Source organism: Cuculus canorus, chromosome 4 (assembly GCF_017976375.1).
Source record: "Cuculus canorus isolate bCucCan1 chromosome 4, bCucCan1.pri, whole genome shotgun sequence".
NCBI lineage: Eukaryota > Metazoa > Chordata > Aves > Cuculiformes > Cuculidae > Cuculus > Cuculus canorus.
The window spans coordinates 25190932-25212130 of record NC_071404.1 but is presented as its reverse complement, the minus strand read 5'-3'; the positions used below and the strand labels follow the sequence as shown (position 1 = coordinate 25212130).

At 35.9% G+C, this 21199-nt stretch overlaps 1 protein-coding gene across 3 annotated transcripts in view; it reads right to left on the bottom strand.

Annotated features, from left to right (window-relative positions):
* The window catches only part of WDR19 (WD repeat domain 19), a 43724-nt gene that overhangs the window by 10910 nt on the left and 11615 nt on the right, over positions 1 to 21199 (bottom strand). For all 3 annotated transcript variants that reach the window (XM_054064606.1, XM_054064607.1, XM_054064608.1), the window contains 20 exons: positions 20408 to 20478; positions 19498 to 19670; positions 19286 to 19400; positions 18441 to 18547; positions 17960 to 18082; positions 16628 to 16777; positions 15931 to 16078; positions 15146 to 15350; positions 14446 to 14605; positions 13718 to 13828; positions 13342 to 13451; positions 12200 to 12257; positions 11380 to 11526; positions 11207 to 11289; positions 9645 to 9728; positions 8446 to 8592; positions 7894 to 8018; positions 6577 to 6689; positions 5993 to 6061; positions 4391 to 4468 (listed from right to left, as the gene is read on the bottom strand). In XM_054064606.1, the coding sequence (XP_053920581.1) occupies positions 4391 to 4468; positions 5993 to 6061; positions 6577 to 6689; positions 7894 to 8018; positions 8446 to 8592; positions 9645 to 9728; positions 11207 to 11289; positions 11380 to 11526; positions 12200 to 12257; positions 13342 to 13451; positions 13718 to 13828; positions 14446 to 14605; positions 15146 to 15350; positions 15931 to 16078; positions 16628 to 16777; positions 17960 to 18082; positions 18441 to 18547; positions 19286 to 19400; positions 19498 to 19670; positions 20408 to 20478 (2377 nt within the window). The remainder of the gene's footprint in view (positions 1 to 4390; positions 4469 to 5992; positions 6062 to 6576; positions 6690 to 7893; positions 8019 to 8445; positions 8593 to 9644; positions 9729 to 11206; positions 11290 to 11379; positions 11527 to 12199; positions 12258 to 13341; positions 13452 to 13717; positions 13829 to 14445; positions 14606 to 15145; positions 15351 to 15930; positions 16079 to 16627; positions 16778 to 17959; positions 18083 to 18440; positions 18548 to 19285; positions 19401 to 19497; positions 19671 to 20407; positions 20479 to 21199) is intronic.

The window sequence follows — 21199 nt, the reverse complement described above, 5'->3', positions numbered from 1 at the left end:
GCTGAAACGTTGCATGTAATGGTATAATTTAAACTGAAATACAGATGAATCAGGAAAATTGCCAGTAGCTTTGCAGACAGCTTATTAAAAAAACCCAAACCAACTAATTCAGCAATATTATTAATAAAACCCAAACACCAACAATGTGTATTGTATGTTAAAATGGTAGAAAGGTTTACATAAAAAGAATGGTATTAATCAATGTTGTGCTGTTCTCTGGAATACTGGGTGAGTTTTGTATGCAAATCCCAAAAATACATCAAAAAAAAAAAGTGCAGAAATTAAAAGGAAGAAAATTATTATAAGACATAAAGACACTTCCTTACAAAGAAGAGGACTGCAAAGTAACTCTCTACTTGAGAGGCAAGAAAAAACAAGACAAAAACCACCACAGAAATAAAAGCAAGAGAGAAAGAGTGGCATACAGAAAGAAAAAAGGCAAGTCAAATTCTTCATTTTAACTCAGTATATAATAAAAAACATTAAGTGATGAAAAGTAAGTACTTTTAAACTACTGATGGAGCAGAATTTTATGGAAAACATGATCAAAAGGTCAAACATCATTAAGAACCATAATTCAACAATAATGAAATAGTTATCTGGATAATAAAGTAACCATAACTACCAGCATTAGTGGATATTATTTACCCATTGTAAACTGCCTTAAAAAGGAAAACTGCTATTCCCTGAGCGAGGTAAACAAAAAATTATTATGAGCGGTAGGTTACAACGTATTCCATCCCAGCTTCTGACACCTTCTACTGACCACAGGCAGCTGTGCCACAGATGACAGCAAAAGGCTGCACTTCTCCCCCATCCAGGCTGCTTCTCTCTTTGGTCCAGAAGCATCCTGCCCCAGCATGGACCAGTGTCATTATGGCATTAGCCACGTCCCTAATGATATTTTACTTAAATAATATATGTAAATAATATATGCAAATTACTTACATGGCAGTCATAAGTAGAAAAAATATAAAAGTAGAAGGCATTTAACTAAAAATAGTCTTGTTTTTTACTTTCAGATTCTTACCTTTCAAGTTAGCCAGTTTAAAAAGAAAAAAATACAGCAAGGAATTTTTCAGTTGACAAGATATTTCCTAATCTGTAGATTACTGCAATCTAATTGATTTTAACAGCAATAGCTATGATTTTAATTTAGTTTTGCTTTTTAAAACACATGTACTTAGAAAATATGCACACAGAAAACAGCAGAACCTTGATAGTTAACGCTCCCCAAAAAATTACAGAAGAACACACATGACAAATTAAGAATCTTTACATGTTAAAAGTTGATATAGAATAGTTGACATAATAACACATTTAAGAAATAGTTTCTGATTAGTCAAACAGTAGTGTAGCAAAATTTCGTTAAGCATAATGATTTTGGTAATATGGTATTTCATTAAAACCCCACATAATTGTTTCCTGTCAAAGATTTAAAGTAATCGGGCTGCTGCAAGCAATGATCTGATTTGAAGATCAGCGCTTGAAAGGATTAGCAAGTTTCTGCTGCATGGCTACTTTAAGTTCACTCTTACTTAAAGCTTTACAAGAACACTATCACGTAAAAGCTGTTATTCTCTAAAAAAACCCCTATTTGCTTGATAATTTCAAAGCCACTGTCTCCATAGCATAATAGGGATAAAGATTGTTTTTAAGTAGATTTTTAAAACAAGTATGTAAGATGATCTTTAAGTTCCCTTCCAACCCAAACCATTCTATGATTCTATGATTCAATAAATTAAAATTTTGTTACTCACTGAGAGAGACTACAGAAGATTGGATTAACGCATTTAAAAGAACAAGAGAGAGCTTTTAAACAAGGAAAAGAAAACTCTACATTGCAGTTCAAAACAATACTAAATATGGCAATTATGGCATTCCCCAAATTCCTGAGTTTTTTCTAAACCCTTAGAATCTCTTCACTCTGGAGATCCTGCTGCAGCTCACTTTCCTCACCCAGTCCTATGCACTTCTTTCAACCAGATGGCTGGGCTGCCACTCTTAGAAAGAGACTGGATGCCACAGTTTCTGTTCTCCTAACATTCAGCATAAATATGAAAATACTTTTGCTTACACTGATGCTGCACAGATTTTTCATCTAATGCCTCTAAAAGCTTAATTCTCTTCTGTACACTTGCAGTTGAACCTTGTTTGTTTCACTATGTTTTGCTTCTTTCATAATTTTATTAATGTTCACATTTCAAATTACAAGTAAATAATAAGAGGTAAATAAGAACATCCACTGGGCTATTATTAGATAAAGATAGAAGAGGTGTGGTTTATTTAAAAAAAAAAATATAAAAGCAAGGCTGACTTGGCCATCAATTGTCCAGTGTCTCTAAAAATCTAAAAGGTCAAACCCTTAATCTCTAGGCACCATATAAAGAGGAAAGAGCCAGAATTTCTAATCTCATAACAGCATTATGAACCACAGTTGTAATATTAACAATAAAATGAAGTTACTGCACCAACACCATGTCATCTCCATCACTGCCAAACCTTACTCCTCTCAGTGAGGCAGAACTTATTCTTCCATATATATCATTTTGCACCTGACTGTATTTACTCCGAGTTTGTACGAGACCTTAAATTCCTTGTCCAAGGAATTAATTGTAGATTGCAATGTCCCCACCTGAGGTCTGGCTTTCTCAGTAGAAAAACATGGCTGCAACACTCCTTAGCGCACATCCAAGCTCTGCTGTAACATGCAGTAAAACCTGAAGTGCCTCAGATACTGAGTTCTATGAACTCAAGCCCAAATGACCAACTGTACCATAAGCTTTATGGACATCAAAGCCAAAAATGGACTGTGAAGCCTGTTTTACTACAGCTCAAACTCAGAGAAATCAGACACCCATCAGTAGTCATACTACAAAAGAGCCTTTTGTCATCTCAAATGCAAATGCTGCTGTTCTGATGTCAAACATGATACTTAGAGTGGATATTCTTAATCTGTCCTGGGAAAAAAATCATACCAACAGAATACGGTAAAAATCTACTCCTTTTATTGTATATAGAGCACAAATCTAATCTATGTTAGTTCTTGACCGTACTTAGTTCGTGAACAAACCTCTTGTTTATTATCAAACCTACGGCACTGACAACTAATAGAAAAAAATTTGTCAGCAAGTATCTTCCAACTCCCAAATCCATATATTCAAAAGAGAAAAAGATGAACAGTCTACCAGTCTGCCAAAAGCCTTTTATTGCACGCAGTGGATGATTTGCTTTTAACAAAGGAGCAGGAAACCCAGAAGAAAGGGCAATGGCAATTTTATTAATTGATTGTATGATATTAAAAGAATCCTCATAGCACCTTTTATCTCACAAAGCACCTCCTAAATAGCATAAAATAGAAGCATGTAAGGTTCTAAGGAAGCAAAGAAGATTTTTTTATGATAATCATGAGCAACAATGTAAAAATCAGTATCCACAGTATTTTATTCTCTTACTGGTAATCAAAACTTCCATGTTAGGAAGGTCTGTCACCAAAAAGCTTCAAAATTAAATAGATAATTGCATTCTACAATATACAACAGAAACTGTTTTAGTTTACAGAACTACAGCCTGTATCCACAGATGAAACTGACATTATGAATTATCAATTAAACTTTAAACTAAATACTTCTACATGATGGGAAATAAAAAGAGATAATTTTTTTAAAATAAGGTTGAACTGTCGTATGGGCATCCATATGAAGCAGTTACTTACTCAAAGAACCCAAGTACCAAATTTTTCCTTTCTTTTCACATTTTAAAACAGAGTTGTTTTGGGCTAAGCTCTTTTTGAGGACACGGTCATTAACCACTTAAGATCTCAAGAAGGAGCTGAGTAATTTTTAAAATCTATCCACAACCTTTTATGTCTTAAGTTGATGTATGAATACAGAAACTACCATAGTTCGATCTTCTTTAGGTTTTTGTCCTTCCTCTCCTATTTACTACCTTACTTGATTCTACTGCAACAGTTAGATCAACTCCTCACACTGCAAGAAGAGATCAGTGCTGCAGCTAGTCTTGAGATGCACATGTGCTGACTGTCCATCTAGGAAAGGCAACAGCCAGCTGGCTACCGGCATGAACAAACAGCCAAGTTTTGTCTCTTTCCCTCGGCATGAATGTTAATTTGAATCTCCTGTGTCCAACTACCTGCTTTCATAAAGCCTGGAGAACGACGATTTTACCTAAGATAGTTAATTCCTTTCTTATCTTTCTGAAACTAAAGTTATTGGGTGAATGACTCACAGAGTGATCACATAAGTCTTGCTTCTTAAGGAAACCAAGCTGAAACGTAATCTGTGTCTACCAAATATTTTACGACAAAATAAGCTTGAAAGATCTTGTAGCACAGCAACATGACACAACAGCAGTGGCTAAAATACAATACCTTGGGCATGCCGTCACTCTCTCCCACAAGATAGTCTATCAGCTGATTTGTTAGGGCTTCATCTTGTGCCCGTCCAACCTATTTCATAAAGACAGAAGAAATTATGGTATGAAAGAGAAAGGAAAAATACTCATAAGGAGGCTTTCCATAAAAACACAGAAACTAAATAGATTTAAAACAGCTCTGTCTGTTCAAACCAGATGATTAGTGGGTTCATCAGCTTTGACATCTAGGAGCACAAACTGCTCCTCTGCTTCAGTGTTGGGAAGGTATCTGAAACTAGGCACTGCAAGCCGAAGCCTGCTGTCCACAAGGATAGCTATGGTACAATTGCAGCAACAGTCTGGGTTGTTTCATAGCCTTTGGTTTCTTCATTTGAGCTGGATCATCTAGATCCAGAGGAAAGCATCAGACACCTCAAAACTTCACTCTTACAAGCCCTGCCAACAGCTGTGTGAGATGAAAGGCCTCAAGAACAGCTGTGCTAGCTCTAGGCAGAGTCACGTCCACTGTTCTGAAAAAAGAGTCTGAAAAATTTTTAGTGATACATAACAAGATTTTCAAAGCTGTGGGTTCTTCAAGAGAACAGAGACAGTCTGAGCATGGTGTGGATGACAAGAAGTGCAAGTTACAGTGGATAGAAGCTGGCAATAGGCCTGGGTAGGCAGGTTTCCAGCATACATTGTCTAGAAGGGACACAGAAGGGAAATTCAAGAAACAGAATAGGTTCACACGTACTGAGGTGCAGCATGGACTGGAGACCCGATAACTACAGAACTTTGAAGACTTTTTTTTTTTTGGGATAGAAAAAGAGATTTTTAGAAATAGTAGGGATGAAAAGCAAAGTGTATCAGTAAGACTGATGCTGCAACTGGTCTCATGTCTGATAGTGGAAGATGAAAGCAGTGAACAGTGGATATTGCCTGCCTTCACTTCAGAAAGGCTTCTGATACTGTCTCCTCATAGAGAAGCTGATGAAGTATGGGCTGGATTGAGCAGTCAGTAAGGTAGACTAAAAACTGGCTGAATGGCAGGGCCCAGAGGGTGGTGATGAATAATACGAAGTCTAGTTGAAGGCCAGTAACTAGCAGTGTACCCTAAGGATCAATACTGGGTCTGATGTGATCTGGATGATAGAGCAGAGTACACGCTTAGCAAGCCTGCTAATAATACAAAACTAAGTGGCTGCCGCATCACAGATCTGTGCTGCCATCCAAAGGGTCCCTGACAGAGATTCTGTGATTCTGTGATAGAGAGTGAGAATGGAGGCATGTTGACCTCCCTAACCATAGTGCGTAGACTGGAAAAATCCGCATCACTGAAAAGTCATATATGGATATTGCTAAAAAAAACCCTCCAAACTCAGGTGTCTCTGACACATAATCACAAAAAGCTGAATGAATTAATAAACCCTCCTTTGAAGACTGGCAACACTTTTTCCTCTAGTGTCGGTTAATGTTTAGATATCACCTTTACTGACGGAGTTTTGCTTCTATTTGCAATCTGCTCAAACACACTCACAGATGCTAGGAAAATGGCACAATACTGAAAGAAAACTTCCTGAAAAGATGAAGAATTCTTTGTTTTATCAAAGTTGCTTACTGTTTCAATTGCCATTTCTACAGCCAAGTTATCTTCTGTGCTTGGACTTTTCATAAAATGCTTTAATGCCTAAATGATATAGAAGAAAAGTTAAAACTGAGACACATGAAATTAACATTTTCCTCATTTTTATCAAGTTATTTCTCTCTGTGTTTTGACCGACAAGTGCCACACTGAATGCTTATCCTGACTATATTTTACAGCCATAAGGATAACCACATACACTGTAGAGGTAGCAGCTGCTCTTACATAGATACCTCTGCAAGAAGAAGAGTTAAGTCTTTGCCAAACTCTGAAGTACACCTTCTTCTAACTGTGAAAGATGTTCACAGCAATAGGGTGAGAAGAAATTAATGACTAATGCACCATCGTAACCCCTCTACAACCCAACTATTCATAGAATACAATGTAGATAGCTGTAGGTATGAATAGATTACCTACGGTTTTTACACTGTTTTAAAATACCAGTATGTTATCAGTTAAGGCAGCTAAAGTCTACTATAAACTTCTTTGATTTTGAAGTACTGTGTTTCGAACAGTTTCTATGAACACTTGACTATCACTTTCGTCCTTCCAGTACTGACCCGTCCGTATTGACCACACATTAAGAAAAATTTTCCAGCCTGAAAATGTTTCTTTTCTCCTTCAAAATACAGTGCGATGCTCTGATAATCTTCATTGGTAGTACTTCCGGAACCTGCATTGGATAGATAGCAATGATAACAGAGTATTCTTATTAAGTAAGATAAAGGCTCTACCAAAGGAACAGATATTCAAAGAAAACCAAAGGCATCTAGATTTAAATTATGCTTTATACATTTTTTCCTATTTAATCAGACTAAATGTCAGACATAAGGAGTCAATAATACAGTGAAATAATTGTTTCAGACCATAATGGGATTTCTGTTTTTTTTAACACTCATAATAAAATGGCATAGCTAAGGATCTACTAATTAATTTTTCCATTATGTCTTGGCAACAATAAAAGCAAGTGATTATGAGATTATCACCTGAATTATTTTCACAGTTTAAGACTATATGATTGTATCAGTATTACACACAACATGACTATGAAGAGCAATGCAACCATCTGGCAGTAGAGAATACTACTTAGTCTTCTAACCAAGACTCCAGTTTGATGTACACATCTAAAACAAAGACAGCCATGACTCCCAAGTTAGTTTTAAACCTTTTTCTACTCACTTAGATCACAATTTGATACAGGGAAGGAAGAAAGCATAAGGAACAGCAGAACTGTAGTGGCCACCTTGACAAGCAGCTCTAACATGACATCCTCCAGCTAACTGCTGTCAAATTTTTATAGCCTTCATAACAAGAACATTTTTTTCAAAGGAAGAGATGGCCACTGACTGACTCGATGGCCTGAGGTAAAAGTCAGCTTCTCAGTAAGGCCTCCTTTTTGTCTCTCACTTGAGACAAGATGAGGCCATGAAGGGCCTTAAAGGGAAAAAAAGGAAAGACAAGAGACTTATGTGTGTATGAAAAGAGCTGGAACCACAAAAAAAAGGAAAAAGGGTAAAAATCAAGAACTGTACCAGTAAAATTCTTAGTTTTGGAAAAGCAGTACTAAATATATCAAGGTCAAAGAAAGAAATTCCTCAATGGACACAAGAAAATGGTCTAGATAAATGTTTTGTCTTTATGCACAGACAAAAAACCTCTAGCACAGGCAAGATTTGAAAACAACCTAGACTGAGGACCAAAGGAGATACCTAAGCTGAAAGCAAAGCCTAGCTTGTAAGCCTGAGTAAGGCAGAGGCTGCCAAATATGCCTATGGTGACTGGAAATGGAAAAGGCTGGGAAACAAAATGATTGGTCTAAACCAATTAAAAGAACAGCAAAACATATTACAAGCAAACTATTAACCTGGGATACTCACTGATGATATCAGCATAAATCTCCATCTTATTGTGTTGTTGAGCTAATGTGAAAGCTTCATTATTGCACTTGGACATGACCAGGAACTGGATGGCAGAACCATAGTCACCAAGCTGCAGAAAGAATCTAATCAGAATGAACAATTAATACTTTAGTACTAATTAGCACAATGAATACACCAAGCTTTTTAGGGATATAGTATATTTTGTGGCATACAACTATGATACATTTCTGATTTATTTTATAGGTAAATTATTTTAAATAGGTTACTAAAATTAACTTGTCCAAATAATACAGCGCGGCAACTTTTATTACTGTCTAAACTTATTACTTGAATTTAATATAACTTCAATCAGAAAGTTAATGAAAGGAAAAAAAATAGTACCTGCTTAGCTGTCCAAATTTTAAGGTACTCAGATCAATAAAGTGAAATTATATATAGTCATTGGCCAAGGACCAAAAACCAGTCTGACACATTAGACAGCCTCACCAACTTTCAGTAGGTAGGGCCTCTTTGACCCTTTTGTTTTAACGCATGTAATAAGCCTGTTACCTGGCCACCATCTTTGCTCCATCAAGAGACTGTGTTTCTCTCACAATAATAACAGCCTTTTCAGGATCATTAAGGTGATCCAAATATAGTCGGATTACACTGTCCCATTGTTTTGCATGCTCATAAGCCACCACAGCTTCCTTGTACCTGAAAAATAATGGTTCCACATAATTTTTTCTGACATTTAATTAAAGCTTTTACAATACTGTATGAAAGAAACATACAACATTTTATTTCTGAGAGGATACACTGAGACACTTTCCTTTCCGTTTGTATATAATAGCCTTGCTCTGCATTTAGTATGTTTTTTTTGTCTGTATTTCATTTTATCTTGGGAGAATGAAAGCCAGAGGCAACAGAAAAATGTCTGTCACAATACTATTTTTGATCTACTCTGCCTTTTGTTATAAGTGGTTCATCTCTTCCATTAGCAAACATCATGTATTCCATCAGTTCCATATGAAATCACATGGGAGTGAAACAACAATATAAAGCAAACAGATGATAACTCATTATACAATTTGAAAAATGAGACTTCTTTTGTTCTGTGAACAAGATTAAGAAATTTCTCATTCTTGCACTACACAATTGGCACAAATAGTATTTTCTAGTCTCAACAATGCAAACATTTAGCTTTGGTGCTGTTTCATATTATCAAGCGCCATTATTCTGAAGGACATTTACTTACTGGTAAGGACTAGTATAGAATACATTGCATGATTAAATATAACCTGGCTTGGGCTTTCATTTCAGCCAACAATTTCACATTAATTAATACTTTGGAAGCGCAACCATTAAGATGTAACAGTAATTTGGTTCTAGAAGGAAAAACTTTCTTTCATGATCACTCCTCTTTTGGATGACCTTTAAAAATCACAGCTAAAGAGTCGTTAGAAACAAACTGAACTTCAGTACTCTGTTAAGTGGAATATTACATTGACTGCGGTACTTTAAAGACTTTTTTGTTAAAAAGATACTAATGCTTGGATAGGAAAACACATTTTTCATACCAGTGGAAGGCCCTTACATTTAAAATCTTTACACAACAGTTTAAGTTTACATATTTCAGAATCTATTTTCACAAGGCTATTTTAGGCAAAATTTCAAGTTTGTCTTTCAATTTATTTTACAAAAAGTAATGTATACTAACATTAACACCACAACCACATTCTATAAAAATGATAAGCACCCAAATATACCTGCCATCTGCTTCTTTGGCCTTTGCATATTGTAGGTGAATCTTTGGAGATGAAACATTAGGAAGAAGTTCACCAACCTTTGCCCTAGAAAGTCAAGATAATCATTATTTAATAAATATATCACATTTTCTCTCGTAAAACAGGCATATTTATATCAACACTGAAATGAAGTTAAAACAGAAGTAATTGAACTAATATGTAAGCTTTGAAGACACTTTAGTATTTTCAAAAAGCTGTACTTGATAGACGTAAGGACAGGAAATTACAGACTGCTTCATGAACAGATAAAACTTAAAGAAGTGCAGCATCTTCTCTTTTTCAAGTTACGGATGTAAGAGCATGAGAAATGTCAGACCAAGAGTACTTACATCTGTTATTCTCTAATTAATCTAAAGAAGCAGCACAGTATTAAAACTGTAACCTGAAAGAATGTGCAAAAGAGCACAAAAGAGCACCAGTAGCGGGGCAGCTGTGATTACTCCCGTGGTTGTGTGTTTAAAGCCATTAGTTGTACAGAGGACTCTAGGCAATCAGAAGCAGATTCTCTAAGTGAAAACTTCTGTAACAGCAGAGCGTGGAGGAACACAGAACTGTGCCAGCCCTTCCATAAACCTTGCTTCAGAGGCTGCATGCAGCGACATCATCTTTAAGCCAGCAAACTAAACAGTGGGCCTTTCCAGACAAAGGATAGGAGAAGCTAAAGAGAGGCTGACTTTAAATCTCACCTCTCTGCCTAAAAGACAGAGCAGTCTCCAAACTGAACCTCCTTCTGCTAGAGTGAACAAAGTTTACACCTCCCACTTTGCAAATCAAGCTATCAAGCTACGCTACTTAAAGCTTTCTCTTGGTTCAATCTGATGCCACTGATGACAATGGGATAAAATTTTCCTTAGTAAATGAATATAATATTCCAACTTAACTTTTAGATTAACCATATGAAAGGGGAGGGATCTTTCTGATCTTCTCTCCAATCAGTCCTTACTATTCGGAGTCCATAAAGTCTAATTAGGCAAGAATTATGCCCTTAATTTCCTCAGTTAATTGTACTTTTCCACTTGACAATAATCAAATTCACCAAAAAAAAATAAAATTAAACATGTATTGAACGTAACACCAGCAATTTTGACTGCTCATGATACAGACTCCACTTGATCCAGCAATGCTGGATCATTTACAACTGCCTGAATATTGAGTCTCAGCTATGTATTCTATAACTGAAGAAATTTAATGAACTAAATAGTAATTACATGAATAAAAAGACTAAATTTCAATGTGCATGTGCACACATGCGTACACACAGAGGACTTGAAACTTCAGGTAATTTCAAACATAACATAAAAAAAGAAAAAAGGAAGACAATCTTCCGTTTACAGTAAGACTGTATTTAAAAAAACAGAACCATCTGAGAGAATACTGCTCTTGTTTCAGCTTGAGGGAATGAAAAAATCCACCAATGAAACGTAATTAGTGAGACATTTGTGCTATTCAAAGACTCGTTCCTTTCCTGAAAGCACCAGAGCAAATCCTCTGAAATGTAACACTTCCCTGAAACCTGTACTTACCAGTTTTTACACCGGATGTATACTGATGCTGCCTTGTCATAATATTGTCCCTTTTCATACAGCTGGGCAGCTTCTGAAAATTGCTACAATATTGGAAAGAATTAAAATATAATTTCTAAATTAAGATAACAACTTAATGAATTCACATACTCAGCCTTAACTCTTTAGAATACCTTCATACTCTCCAGAATAGCTCCACAGTCTCTTTTTAGTAACCTACTGGGATGTTTAATGGCCTGGTTTACCCCTCGACGGATATCTCCCATTCGAATGGACATCTGAGCCACTCCAGCAAGGCAAGCTTCATCATGTTCCTGGTACTGGCAATCAAACGGAAAGCAGAAACATTACACATCAATAATACCAGGTCACAAAAGTCACAGTAACCCATCACTGAAACAAATTAACAAAACATTACATGGACTTAGTGAAATAATTTTTTTTTGTCTCAAAATTCTTGCCTAGCTGCAGCTGTCACTTATTTAGAAGAACTTGGCTAAGTTTTCTTCTTAAGGTTTGTCTTTAGTTTTTATATTCAACATACAAGGTCTGTCCAGACCAAGCATACACAAAAAGAAGAATCTGTTTTACAGAGAGCTCAGTTCAATTCTCCTCTTTCCTCCAAAATCACCATGGTCTTCACCATGGGCTGCAGGGGAATATCTGCTCCGACGCCTGAAGAAATACCTCCCCTCTTTCTTCACCAGCCTTGATGTCTGCCTAGTTGTTTCACAGTCCTTTCTCCAGATGCAGTTTTCTATTGCAAAGGTTTTTTTTCTCCCTTCTTAAATCCGTCATCTCAGAGGTCCTACCACTGTCACTAAGTGGATCGGCCTTGGCCAGCAGCAGATCTGTCTTGAAGCTAGCTGGCATCAGCTGTTTGACACACACAAAACTTCTAGCAGCTCCTCAAAAAAGACATACCTACAGCTCCTCCACTACCAAAACCCAATACACTACGCAAACCCAATACAACAGTAAAAAAGGAATTACCTTATTGTTTCCAGTGATTCCTTTCTCATAATGTGCCAGAGCGTTAACATAATCACCCCTAGAAGAAAACTATAAGTCATATGGGAGAATATTTTTAATAGGAAGATATGGTTATCGCCCTACCACACAACTGATACACGCACCTGTCTTGCTCTAGTCATAAGGACTCCATACAAGGATGTGAAACATGCAGAAGATGGACAGTTACACAGTATACCACGGCACTTCCTGTGCACTGTATCAAACTATAGTCAAAAGAGTCGGCCCATCTCTCAGTTCCATTACACTGAGACCAATAAATCTCCCTTGAAAGACAGGCAAAGAATCTATCTGCACAATACATCTCATGTCTACTTCCACATATTTTCTTCTGAAAGATAAACGAAACTAACCTTCTGAAATAATTTAGAATTTTCACAACATAAAAACAAAGGCATTTTTTTTTCCGTAAGTACATTCAGAACTCAAGTTACAGAAGGCCACACTACTTCAACTGCCTCCATTCCTTCCTTGCTATGACTGACTGATGAGTGTCCTCTCTCAGTGCCAGGGACACTGCTGAGGGAAGGAGTTGTCTAAAATCTCTGTTAATAGATAAGAGGGTTTTTATCATATATTTAAACAGATCAGATTTCATTTGGGAAGAATTAGCTACAAAACAGAATTTGAAATCTCAGCCAATGGTTAATATTTTCTCTTTTTTAGGGACTGGCAACCTGCAACTTTGACACTCCTCTACCTAAGAAAATGAAGGCTCTTGGGTATTTAAGGAAAGAAAGGGAAAAGGCAACTGTCCAATATAAGAAGTGTTAGATGGCATTCTCTATTTTCCAGGCGCCTGCACAAAGTATTTACTTAGTAGATATACAGTATATTATATAGTAGTCCTATCAGCTGAAAAGAACATAGATATGTGGAAATTAATCAAAAGTAACTGTTATTTGCCGATATATGATACCGTATATTGTAAATATTCCTCACAAAACTACTACTACTATTCCTTCCTCATATTATAGTTGCAAGATCTCACAGCATCCTCTCTCAAGAATGCAGTCAGCTGAAGTATTTCAATTCTATGTTCTTCTGCTTAGCGTGAGTACTGGTTTAATATTCTTATACTGCAGTTTTGCAGGAGAACTTACGTGAATTCAAGCTGCATTGCATATTCCTTTGATATGAAAGGGATTTGGTCTGGGGCCAAACGCTTAGCCAGCTGAAGTGCACTATCCCAGTGTTGCAAGTCTTTTCGCATCTATTAACAAAGGACAGTAGCATTTTCTCAAGTAAGTATAAAATTCTGAATTCTCATATGAACTTTATATTATTCTAAATACAAATATAGAGCAACTATTCTAGAAAGTTCAGACAATTAGAGAGAGACACATTCATCCTGAAGGAATGTTTCAGTCACACAATGGCAAGAAAAAAAACATAAAAGGGCAGAATTATCAGAAGGTAAAACATTAAGATGGAGACGAAATCATTAGAAAAAATGATTACCTCATCTTAAATGATTACCTCAAGTGCAGCAACAGGACAGGAGGATGACAGATATAAATCTTGAGCCAGATTAAAATCATTAGTAAACATGGCAAGATGTCCTGCTAAAAGGTTGTGGTCTTCTATTCCCTGTAAAAAGATGTAATAAGTGCAAAAGTAGACCAAAAGAAAAAAAAAATTATAAGTAACATAATATTGTAAGCACAGTAACCCAAAATATCCCTACACTTTGCAACCACGTGTATTGGATTGTACAAACCAGAAGATGCCCTCACTTTCTTCCTGTAGCTCAAAGGCACTACAGCTAACACGGTCTAAAATCAGCAATTTGCAGAAGTATATTTTTAAGGTACTATTACATGCAGACTTGTACATGTATAATTGTAATCTGTTGGGTTTTTTAAAAATAATAATAGTGGCCTTAAATGTTTTCTCAAAAATAACCAAGGCAAAAAGAGCCTCCAAATGCCTGACACATTAGTATATTCTGTTGCTCTCAAGCAAATGCAGAAAGGAATGTTGCACATTCTAGTAGAGACTGTACTTTACTTCACCATTTCAAGAGAAAACCAAGCAAGAGTTATGTGGTTTGGACATTTTCTCCTCTATAACTATTAACTCCTTTGAAAATAATTCACCTTTGATTTAAAAAAAAAACTAAATCTCCACAAAACCAAGAATTTAGGAATTCTTAAAGAAGAATTAAATCACTGTATTACCTACTTAAAAAGTGCTTTACATTTTACCTTTATTTGCTCTAGTGACATCACCATCCCAGCATTACCAAATGTACGATAAACGCGTATTGCAAAATCCACCTCCATATGATGTAAGCAAGCTTTGGCCAGCTCATTCCAACCAGACTGGTCATTCAGAAGTCTGCACAACTCCCATGCTTCAGAAAACCTATAAGAGGTAAAATACACTTAGCACCACTACTACTTATAAACAGATTTCCCTCTCAACACATTTTTTTCCTAATACTACAATAGGGAAAATGTAAAAAACATTTACTTCTAAGCCGCAGAGACTTGTCAGGAAGAAAGAGAAATACAAATGCATAACTTATTCTGTTTCTCCTGTTTCTACCACACTTTTCCAGGAAAACACGCCTTCCCCACTCTGGCATTCTGTCCATTATACTGATTTTGGATTGCTTTGTTACACTGGGAGGGAAGTATGCAAGAAGCACCTTCACCCAGTTTTAGAAGAACCTCTGTCAAATGAGTCTTGGAAAAAATTACTTTTACTTGACAGTGGAAAAACAAATAAAGCACCAGCAGGTCACTTATTTTGCTTCGTCTGCGTAGACAGCTACATGGAGTCGTGGATCAATCTAATTTATCATTAATCAGCATGACATTTTTAAATCACCAGGATATGCTGCATTGAGCTATAAGCATAGAAGAAAACAATTTACACAATATAATTAAAACACAGATGTACCTTTTCAACATTAAAGTCTGAGTAAGCATTTGTGTCAGCTCATTAGGTCCAAAGTCTTTCAAATTGCCAAGGAAACTGTGAGTGCTTAGATAGATATTGTTTGTTTTCCCACTCTGAGTCTGACAAGTTAATTCTCCATTATACAACAACAAAGGTTTATGGGAAAAGGGGACGTCTGTGCCACCTGCCAAAATAATCTTGGATCCTAGATTCAAAAATCAGGAAGAAAAGAAGACATAATTTTAATAACCTCTGCATAGTAAAAATCATAGTAGTCAGCTGAAACAATGTACATTTGCTGGGCATTAATTCAAGGTAGTCACCATCTGCTGCACAGCACATATTTTTCCAGTAAACATAAGTAACTTAAATCTTCTAAACTACTAAGGTAATTTTCCAAATATTTGTAGAAAATTTCTTAACATTTCTCTGTCATAAATAGAGAAATGGTGGCGATTACAACTTTGGTTAACAGAGTAAATGAATACAAGTTTTGTCACCCTGATCCAAAGATCTCTTACAAACATTTGAGAACAGAATTGAAGCACAATCTGTAAATTTTAGATGAAAGTTTATAATAGCAAGAAGCTTAAGGAGTTGAGATCAAAATGTCTTGATGGAGCTTTATAGAGAAACCTGCAAAGCAACTCATTTTCTATTCCCCAGTTGCACTTCAAAATCCGTGCAGAACTATGTATTTTTTATATGCAGTTATGAAAATATTTAAGACAAATGAAGACTTTGAACATTTTACTTTATTAACTAAAATAGTGAATATACAGTACCTTGAATAGCATCCTTATGAAAAACGTAAGTGTACACTTTATCATCGTCAAAAGCAACAAAAACACCTTTATCCATTGGCCAGTTTTCCCATAGGATTCCTTTAATAGTTGGTGAGAAATCTGGAATTTCATGTAACCTACAATTTACCTACAAATAATGCAAAAGCAAAACTATTAGCAAGTGCCTAAGTAAACAAACTAAATATTATTCTCAGTTAAGATTAAAAATACAAAAAGAATGCAAGTAGTGCAGAAATATGAAAATTGTATTATGAAAAAGTTTTCTTATAAGCAGTGACTCTGAATAACATAATAGTTTAATTTGGAAGGGCAGTAAATGGTGAAAATGCACATCATATTTACATTAGTCAGCTTTCTTACGAAAGAGATACAGAGATAGGCGCTGAAACTGGCTGTGATTGTCAATAGGCCAAAATATCTGTATTTGAATACACAAACACATACATTTCTGAAAATGACTGATCAGGAAATCATTTTAATGAAATTGTCCTGATCTAATACGACAGATTTTATTTCCATGTAGTACTATTAAGTTACCTTCAAGCGTCCTTGGAAATTTCTTCTACCAGCATACATGCTGGAGTGACAAATGCTTCTCCATTCTCTATTAAAGATACTATATGGCAGAAAACTCAGCTTGGAAATGTAATTGTATGGGCATCCCACAAGAACTTACTGGACAATAGACAAATCCATCACTTTTGTCATCTATGAAAGCTAATCTGGTTCCACTGGGATCTGGAAAGATTTTTCTTACACTGACAGGATGTCGATATTCATTCACGTATTGCCAGTCTTCAATGTAGAAATAATGAATAACCCCAGTCTAAAGAGAAATAACAGAAAAAGCTAATAACATCAGTAAGTGGCAAGTTGATAATTAACTGTTGCAGTTTCTTCCATTGTAGAGTGCTGAGCATGAAGAGTACTTAAAAAAACATTTCCACGTGTGTTTTTTTTGGCTTCCTTCTTCATTCACAGATGGTTTTTGGCAGGATAAGAATACCTAAGGCTTTCTGGGGGATGGGGAAAGGAGTTGGAGGTTTGAGGGATTTTCTGTTAGTTTTGTTGTTTATCTTGCTCTGCTTTGTGGAGGCAACCTGTATGGACTCTGCAGTTCTCTAAACAGGGGAAATGCCTGCCCTGTTGCTGGGAGAAGCTTAGACTTCAATCAAAGCCAAAAAATTTGCCTCCAAGGAAGAACCACACATTCTAAAGAACGCATGTAACTTATTCAGGGAGAAAAGCAATCACATTGATTTGTGATTAATGCTGTATTTCAATCAGCTTAGGTACTGAGGAGGAGGGAAAGTCCTCAAATGCTGCAAACCCACTCAAGTTATTAAACCAGTGGTGACACCAGAGAGAGTGATTCTGCCTCTTCTCTGGAAGATCAATACATCAGTCCACGTCACATTACCAGAATGCCAAATGTGCCCTGTATTCCCAGTGCCAAAAAACACTACAAGCAAAGAAAATACTCTCATGCACAGGAAAATCTCCAGAAAAATTGATAAGCACATTCACATCCTTCTTCACTCTCCTAATTCCTATCGTTGTTGAAACACCTAAAAAAATTCTCTTTGGGCAAAGGTTTCAACAGTAAGTCAAGACTTCCAGTTATGCTATCATACACGTTTACCTCATTGCCTTTTGTCTAAGTCTACCACATCACCACCTAAATAAACAAATTTGCTGGGCAAGTGCTATGTTTTTTCTTACATCTGGAAGACAGCTTGATTGCCAGCCCTCTCAATACTGCAACAGAATTCAAGTCTCCTATTAAAATTAGTGTTTTGCAACAAACACTAGTAAAAGCAAAAATTAACCTTCCTGCATCTCATACAAATGCAACAGTAAAGAAAGCAGGAGTTACTGTCTAGAAAATAATCCACTGTAAACTTCTCAAAGCACAGTTTTTTAGCTAAAATGTGAGTAATAATCCAAATAATTCAGATAGAAATACATTCTATCTAACAAGATCTTTGAAAACAGAAGTAATACTCACATCAGTACCATATATAAGGAAGTCACTAGTTAAAGCATGGCACAAAATCCGGAATTTATCATCATTGGCTGGGAAGAGTCGAGTTTCTCGTTCTTCTTCAGCATCCAAACCATGACTTTGTATCTAAACATAAAGAATAGAATGAATGGAAAAATTCCATTGTTAATGAGCTATCATAGTTTTGCCTGTATCAAACTGTAAGGAAATGATATGAAAACAAACTTGCATGTGTAACCCTTAAAAGCCCAGCATCTGCTTTTAAAACAAAACTTGTTTAAAATAAAACAAGAAAACATCTTTTCTTTGCATGTTCTAGTCTTGGTTGTATTTCTAAAGTCTACAGGAACTCAGCTTTAAATTTTTATTTTTCCTCTCCATTAACTGAAGATCATGCCATTTCCTCTCATTCTTAAAATCACATTTACTTGTTCAGGTTAGATCAACTCATTACGTCAGCATTCCAAATTTCCAGAGCTCTTACCATATGCAACTGGACTTTACCCTCAAAGAGAGCAGCAGCATAATCGGAATTAAGGTGCATACTTGCTACTGTGCCCAGGTACTCCACATCTTTAAGCTTTTTTACATCTATAGAATTCAAACAGAAAAAGGTAAAAATATTTTGATTTTATATAGGTCTTCACTTATCATCATCTAAATTTGCAGCTGAGCAACCAGATGTGAAGAACTCAGAACTAAGCAGAGAAGGGACCAGTCACTTTTAAAAAGACTTTCTTCTTAGTAGTCAGACAACTGATTATAAAGAACAAGAAAAATTCTTTTGCTAGGCAACTCGGACTAGTGTTCTTACAGTTTTAATTGATTTGTTATTAGTCAGAAAAGGTGATGCTTAGAGAGATATGAAAGCTTTAAATTCACCATCTAAACTTTGGACATAGCATAATTGATTTTACCTTACTCCATGTGAACAACAAGAACATCTACCAAATGGAGAATTTAAAGCCTCTGACCATAGAGTCCCTAGGCACTGTGCCAAACTTAGTATTTAAAGAAACACTAAAATAATGTCTCAAAACCCTAGGAGTCCTTCATTGGTTAACAACATGATCTGAAAAAAACCAAACCAAACCAAAAAGAGACATTCTACATTTAATTACCAACACCTTGAACCTGAAGTTTTATTTCTATTATTTACAATATGTGCTTCAGTCTGTAAATATACTTATTCAGTCCAAACAGGAACATACGGCAAAACAAGTTGTTATTGTGGAATGTAGAATGTCCAGAACTGCTAAATACAACACTGAATTCATAAAATAAGACACAATGACACAGTAGTTTTAAGAGAAGTAAATTTATGCTTACCATTCTCTCCAAGTGCATAAAACCAAGCCCGATTGTTCATTCCGACAGCCAAATGATAAACACCAATAGCAACAAAGCTGGGCTCAACTTCAACAGAGACAGTGACTGGTACTTCCTGTGAGAAAACAAAACAAAATAAACCAATTTTCACCCACTATTAATAGTTGCTTTGCTATACCTGAACAAAGTTTAAAAGGAAGAGGTTATCATACATTCTCCACGTGATTGGCTATAGTAACTTCAAGAAGAGAAGTGAGGTATGCAATCCGTGTACTGCAAGCATCTCCAAGAATTGGAAGCTTTGTCAAGAAAACATGGAGGGATCCTCTTCGTGTAGACACCGCCAACAACTGTCCATCATCTGTCCAAGCCAGCTGATCTACACCTAAAACATTCAGAAATTTTTGCAACAGCAAGAGCAAAAAATTCCTTTATTTAACTGCTCAAACCAAGAAACAATTATTTTGCTTTAAAACGTGAAAATAGTATGTATTCGTACCCAAACATAACCAATTAATAGAATTCCAAGATTAACTGGAATAACTCAAACTGGAACCATAATTTACTAATTTAACATTTTCTGAAGAGTGAAGACTTGACAATAACTGAATTATTTACAGACACTACAAGAGGAGATGATGGTGGTAACCCACTACCCAAGACAACAGTCTTGTAACAATGTTCTGGAAACCACAGGCACAAATCTTATGTATGAGGATGAGAACAGATTAAGCATTGTATGTTACTACGAGAGATGCTGAAGAGCACAAAAAACCCTCACTCACCAAAAAAAGCAAGGGAAAAAGCAGAAACTAGTTAAATACATTATTGTAATAATCCGAATATACTGTGTTACAGATTCAAAAGTCTGAAACACTAACTGATCAAATATTCACGTTGCTGTACTTCTCCATACTCTGACAGATAAAATAACATATGGTCGCATTTTGCTATGGGTCACCTAACAAATATAAATTGGGAAAGAAGGAATTTATGATAAATTCTATATTTACACAGTTTTTCCAGGAACAGTACTTTCACTCATGTAAGTAGAGTCACCAGTAAAATTCTGGTTTAATTAATCTGTAAAAAATTCTGTCCTCACAGAGACTGTTGACATACCTTTGTTTTCATCATCCAAGTTTATTATGGCATACATTTCTCTCAGGTCTGACAGATCATGGATTTTAATGCTAAAACAAAAATAAACAGTCATTCTCACGAATATAGACCTCAGTTATAAACTGGAAGGAACCCAACCCAGTCAAGACAGCCTAATGGAGAAAAAAATAAGAGGACAAATACAAAATGCCTTCCATTTCTTAAAGAGCAACACACATTCATTGTTACCCATCACTCTAAATAGGTTATAACTATCACTGTACAAAAAGATTTGCTCAAAGAACTGGAATTTGAGGCAAAGGCACAACTTATCAAAGTCAAAAGAACTCAAAAGGCTGGAAACATGCTCTATTATTCCTTTTGATCTGTTACAGTACAGGTTAGGTTGAATAAACATTCCTGATGTACAAACGCTGTCTTTCAATCCTGCTTCACATAAAAAGGGACAGAGAGAGAGTTAACTTATGCTGTCATGTCACTCAATATATGATACAGAACCCCTGAAAGAAATAGTATCATATAACAGCTGAGGAGCTGGAAGTTGCATCATGTTTTACTCATATCACTCTTCATGTGCAAGCATCATAAACCTGCATCCTGTCAAGGTCATAAACAAAACTAAGTAGAGATAGAACTGTGTGACTTCTACCATCACTCAGCTCCTTTTTTTGCTGAAGAATTCAAGTATGACAGAATCAGGAAGCAGCAGACAAGGAGCTAAATGAGATATTCTATCATATTTTGGAAAAACTCCAGTCTAATTTTTTCCTTAATTGCTCACACATTTATAAC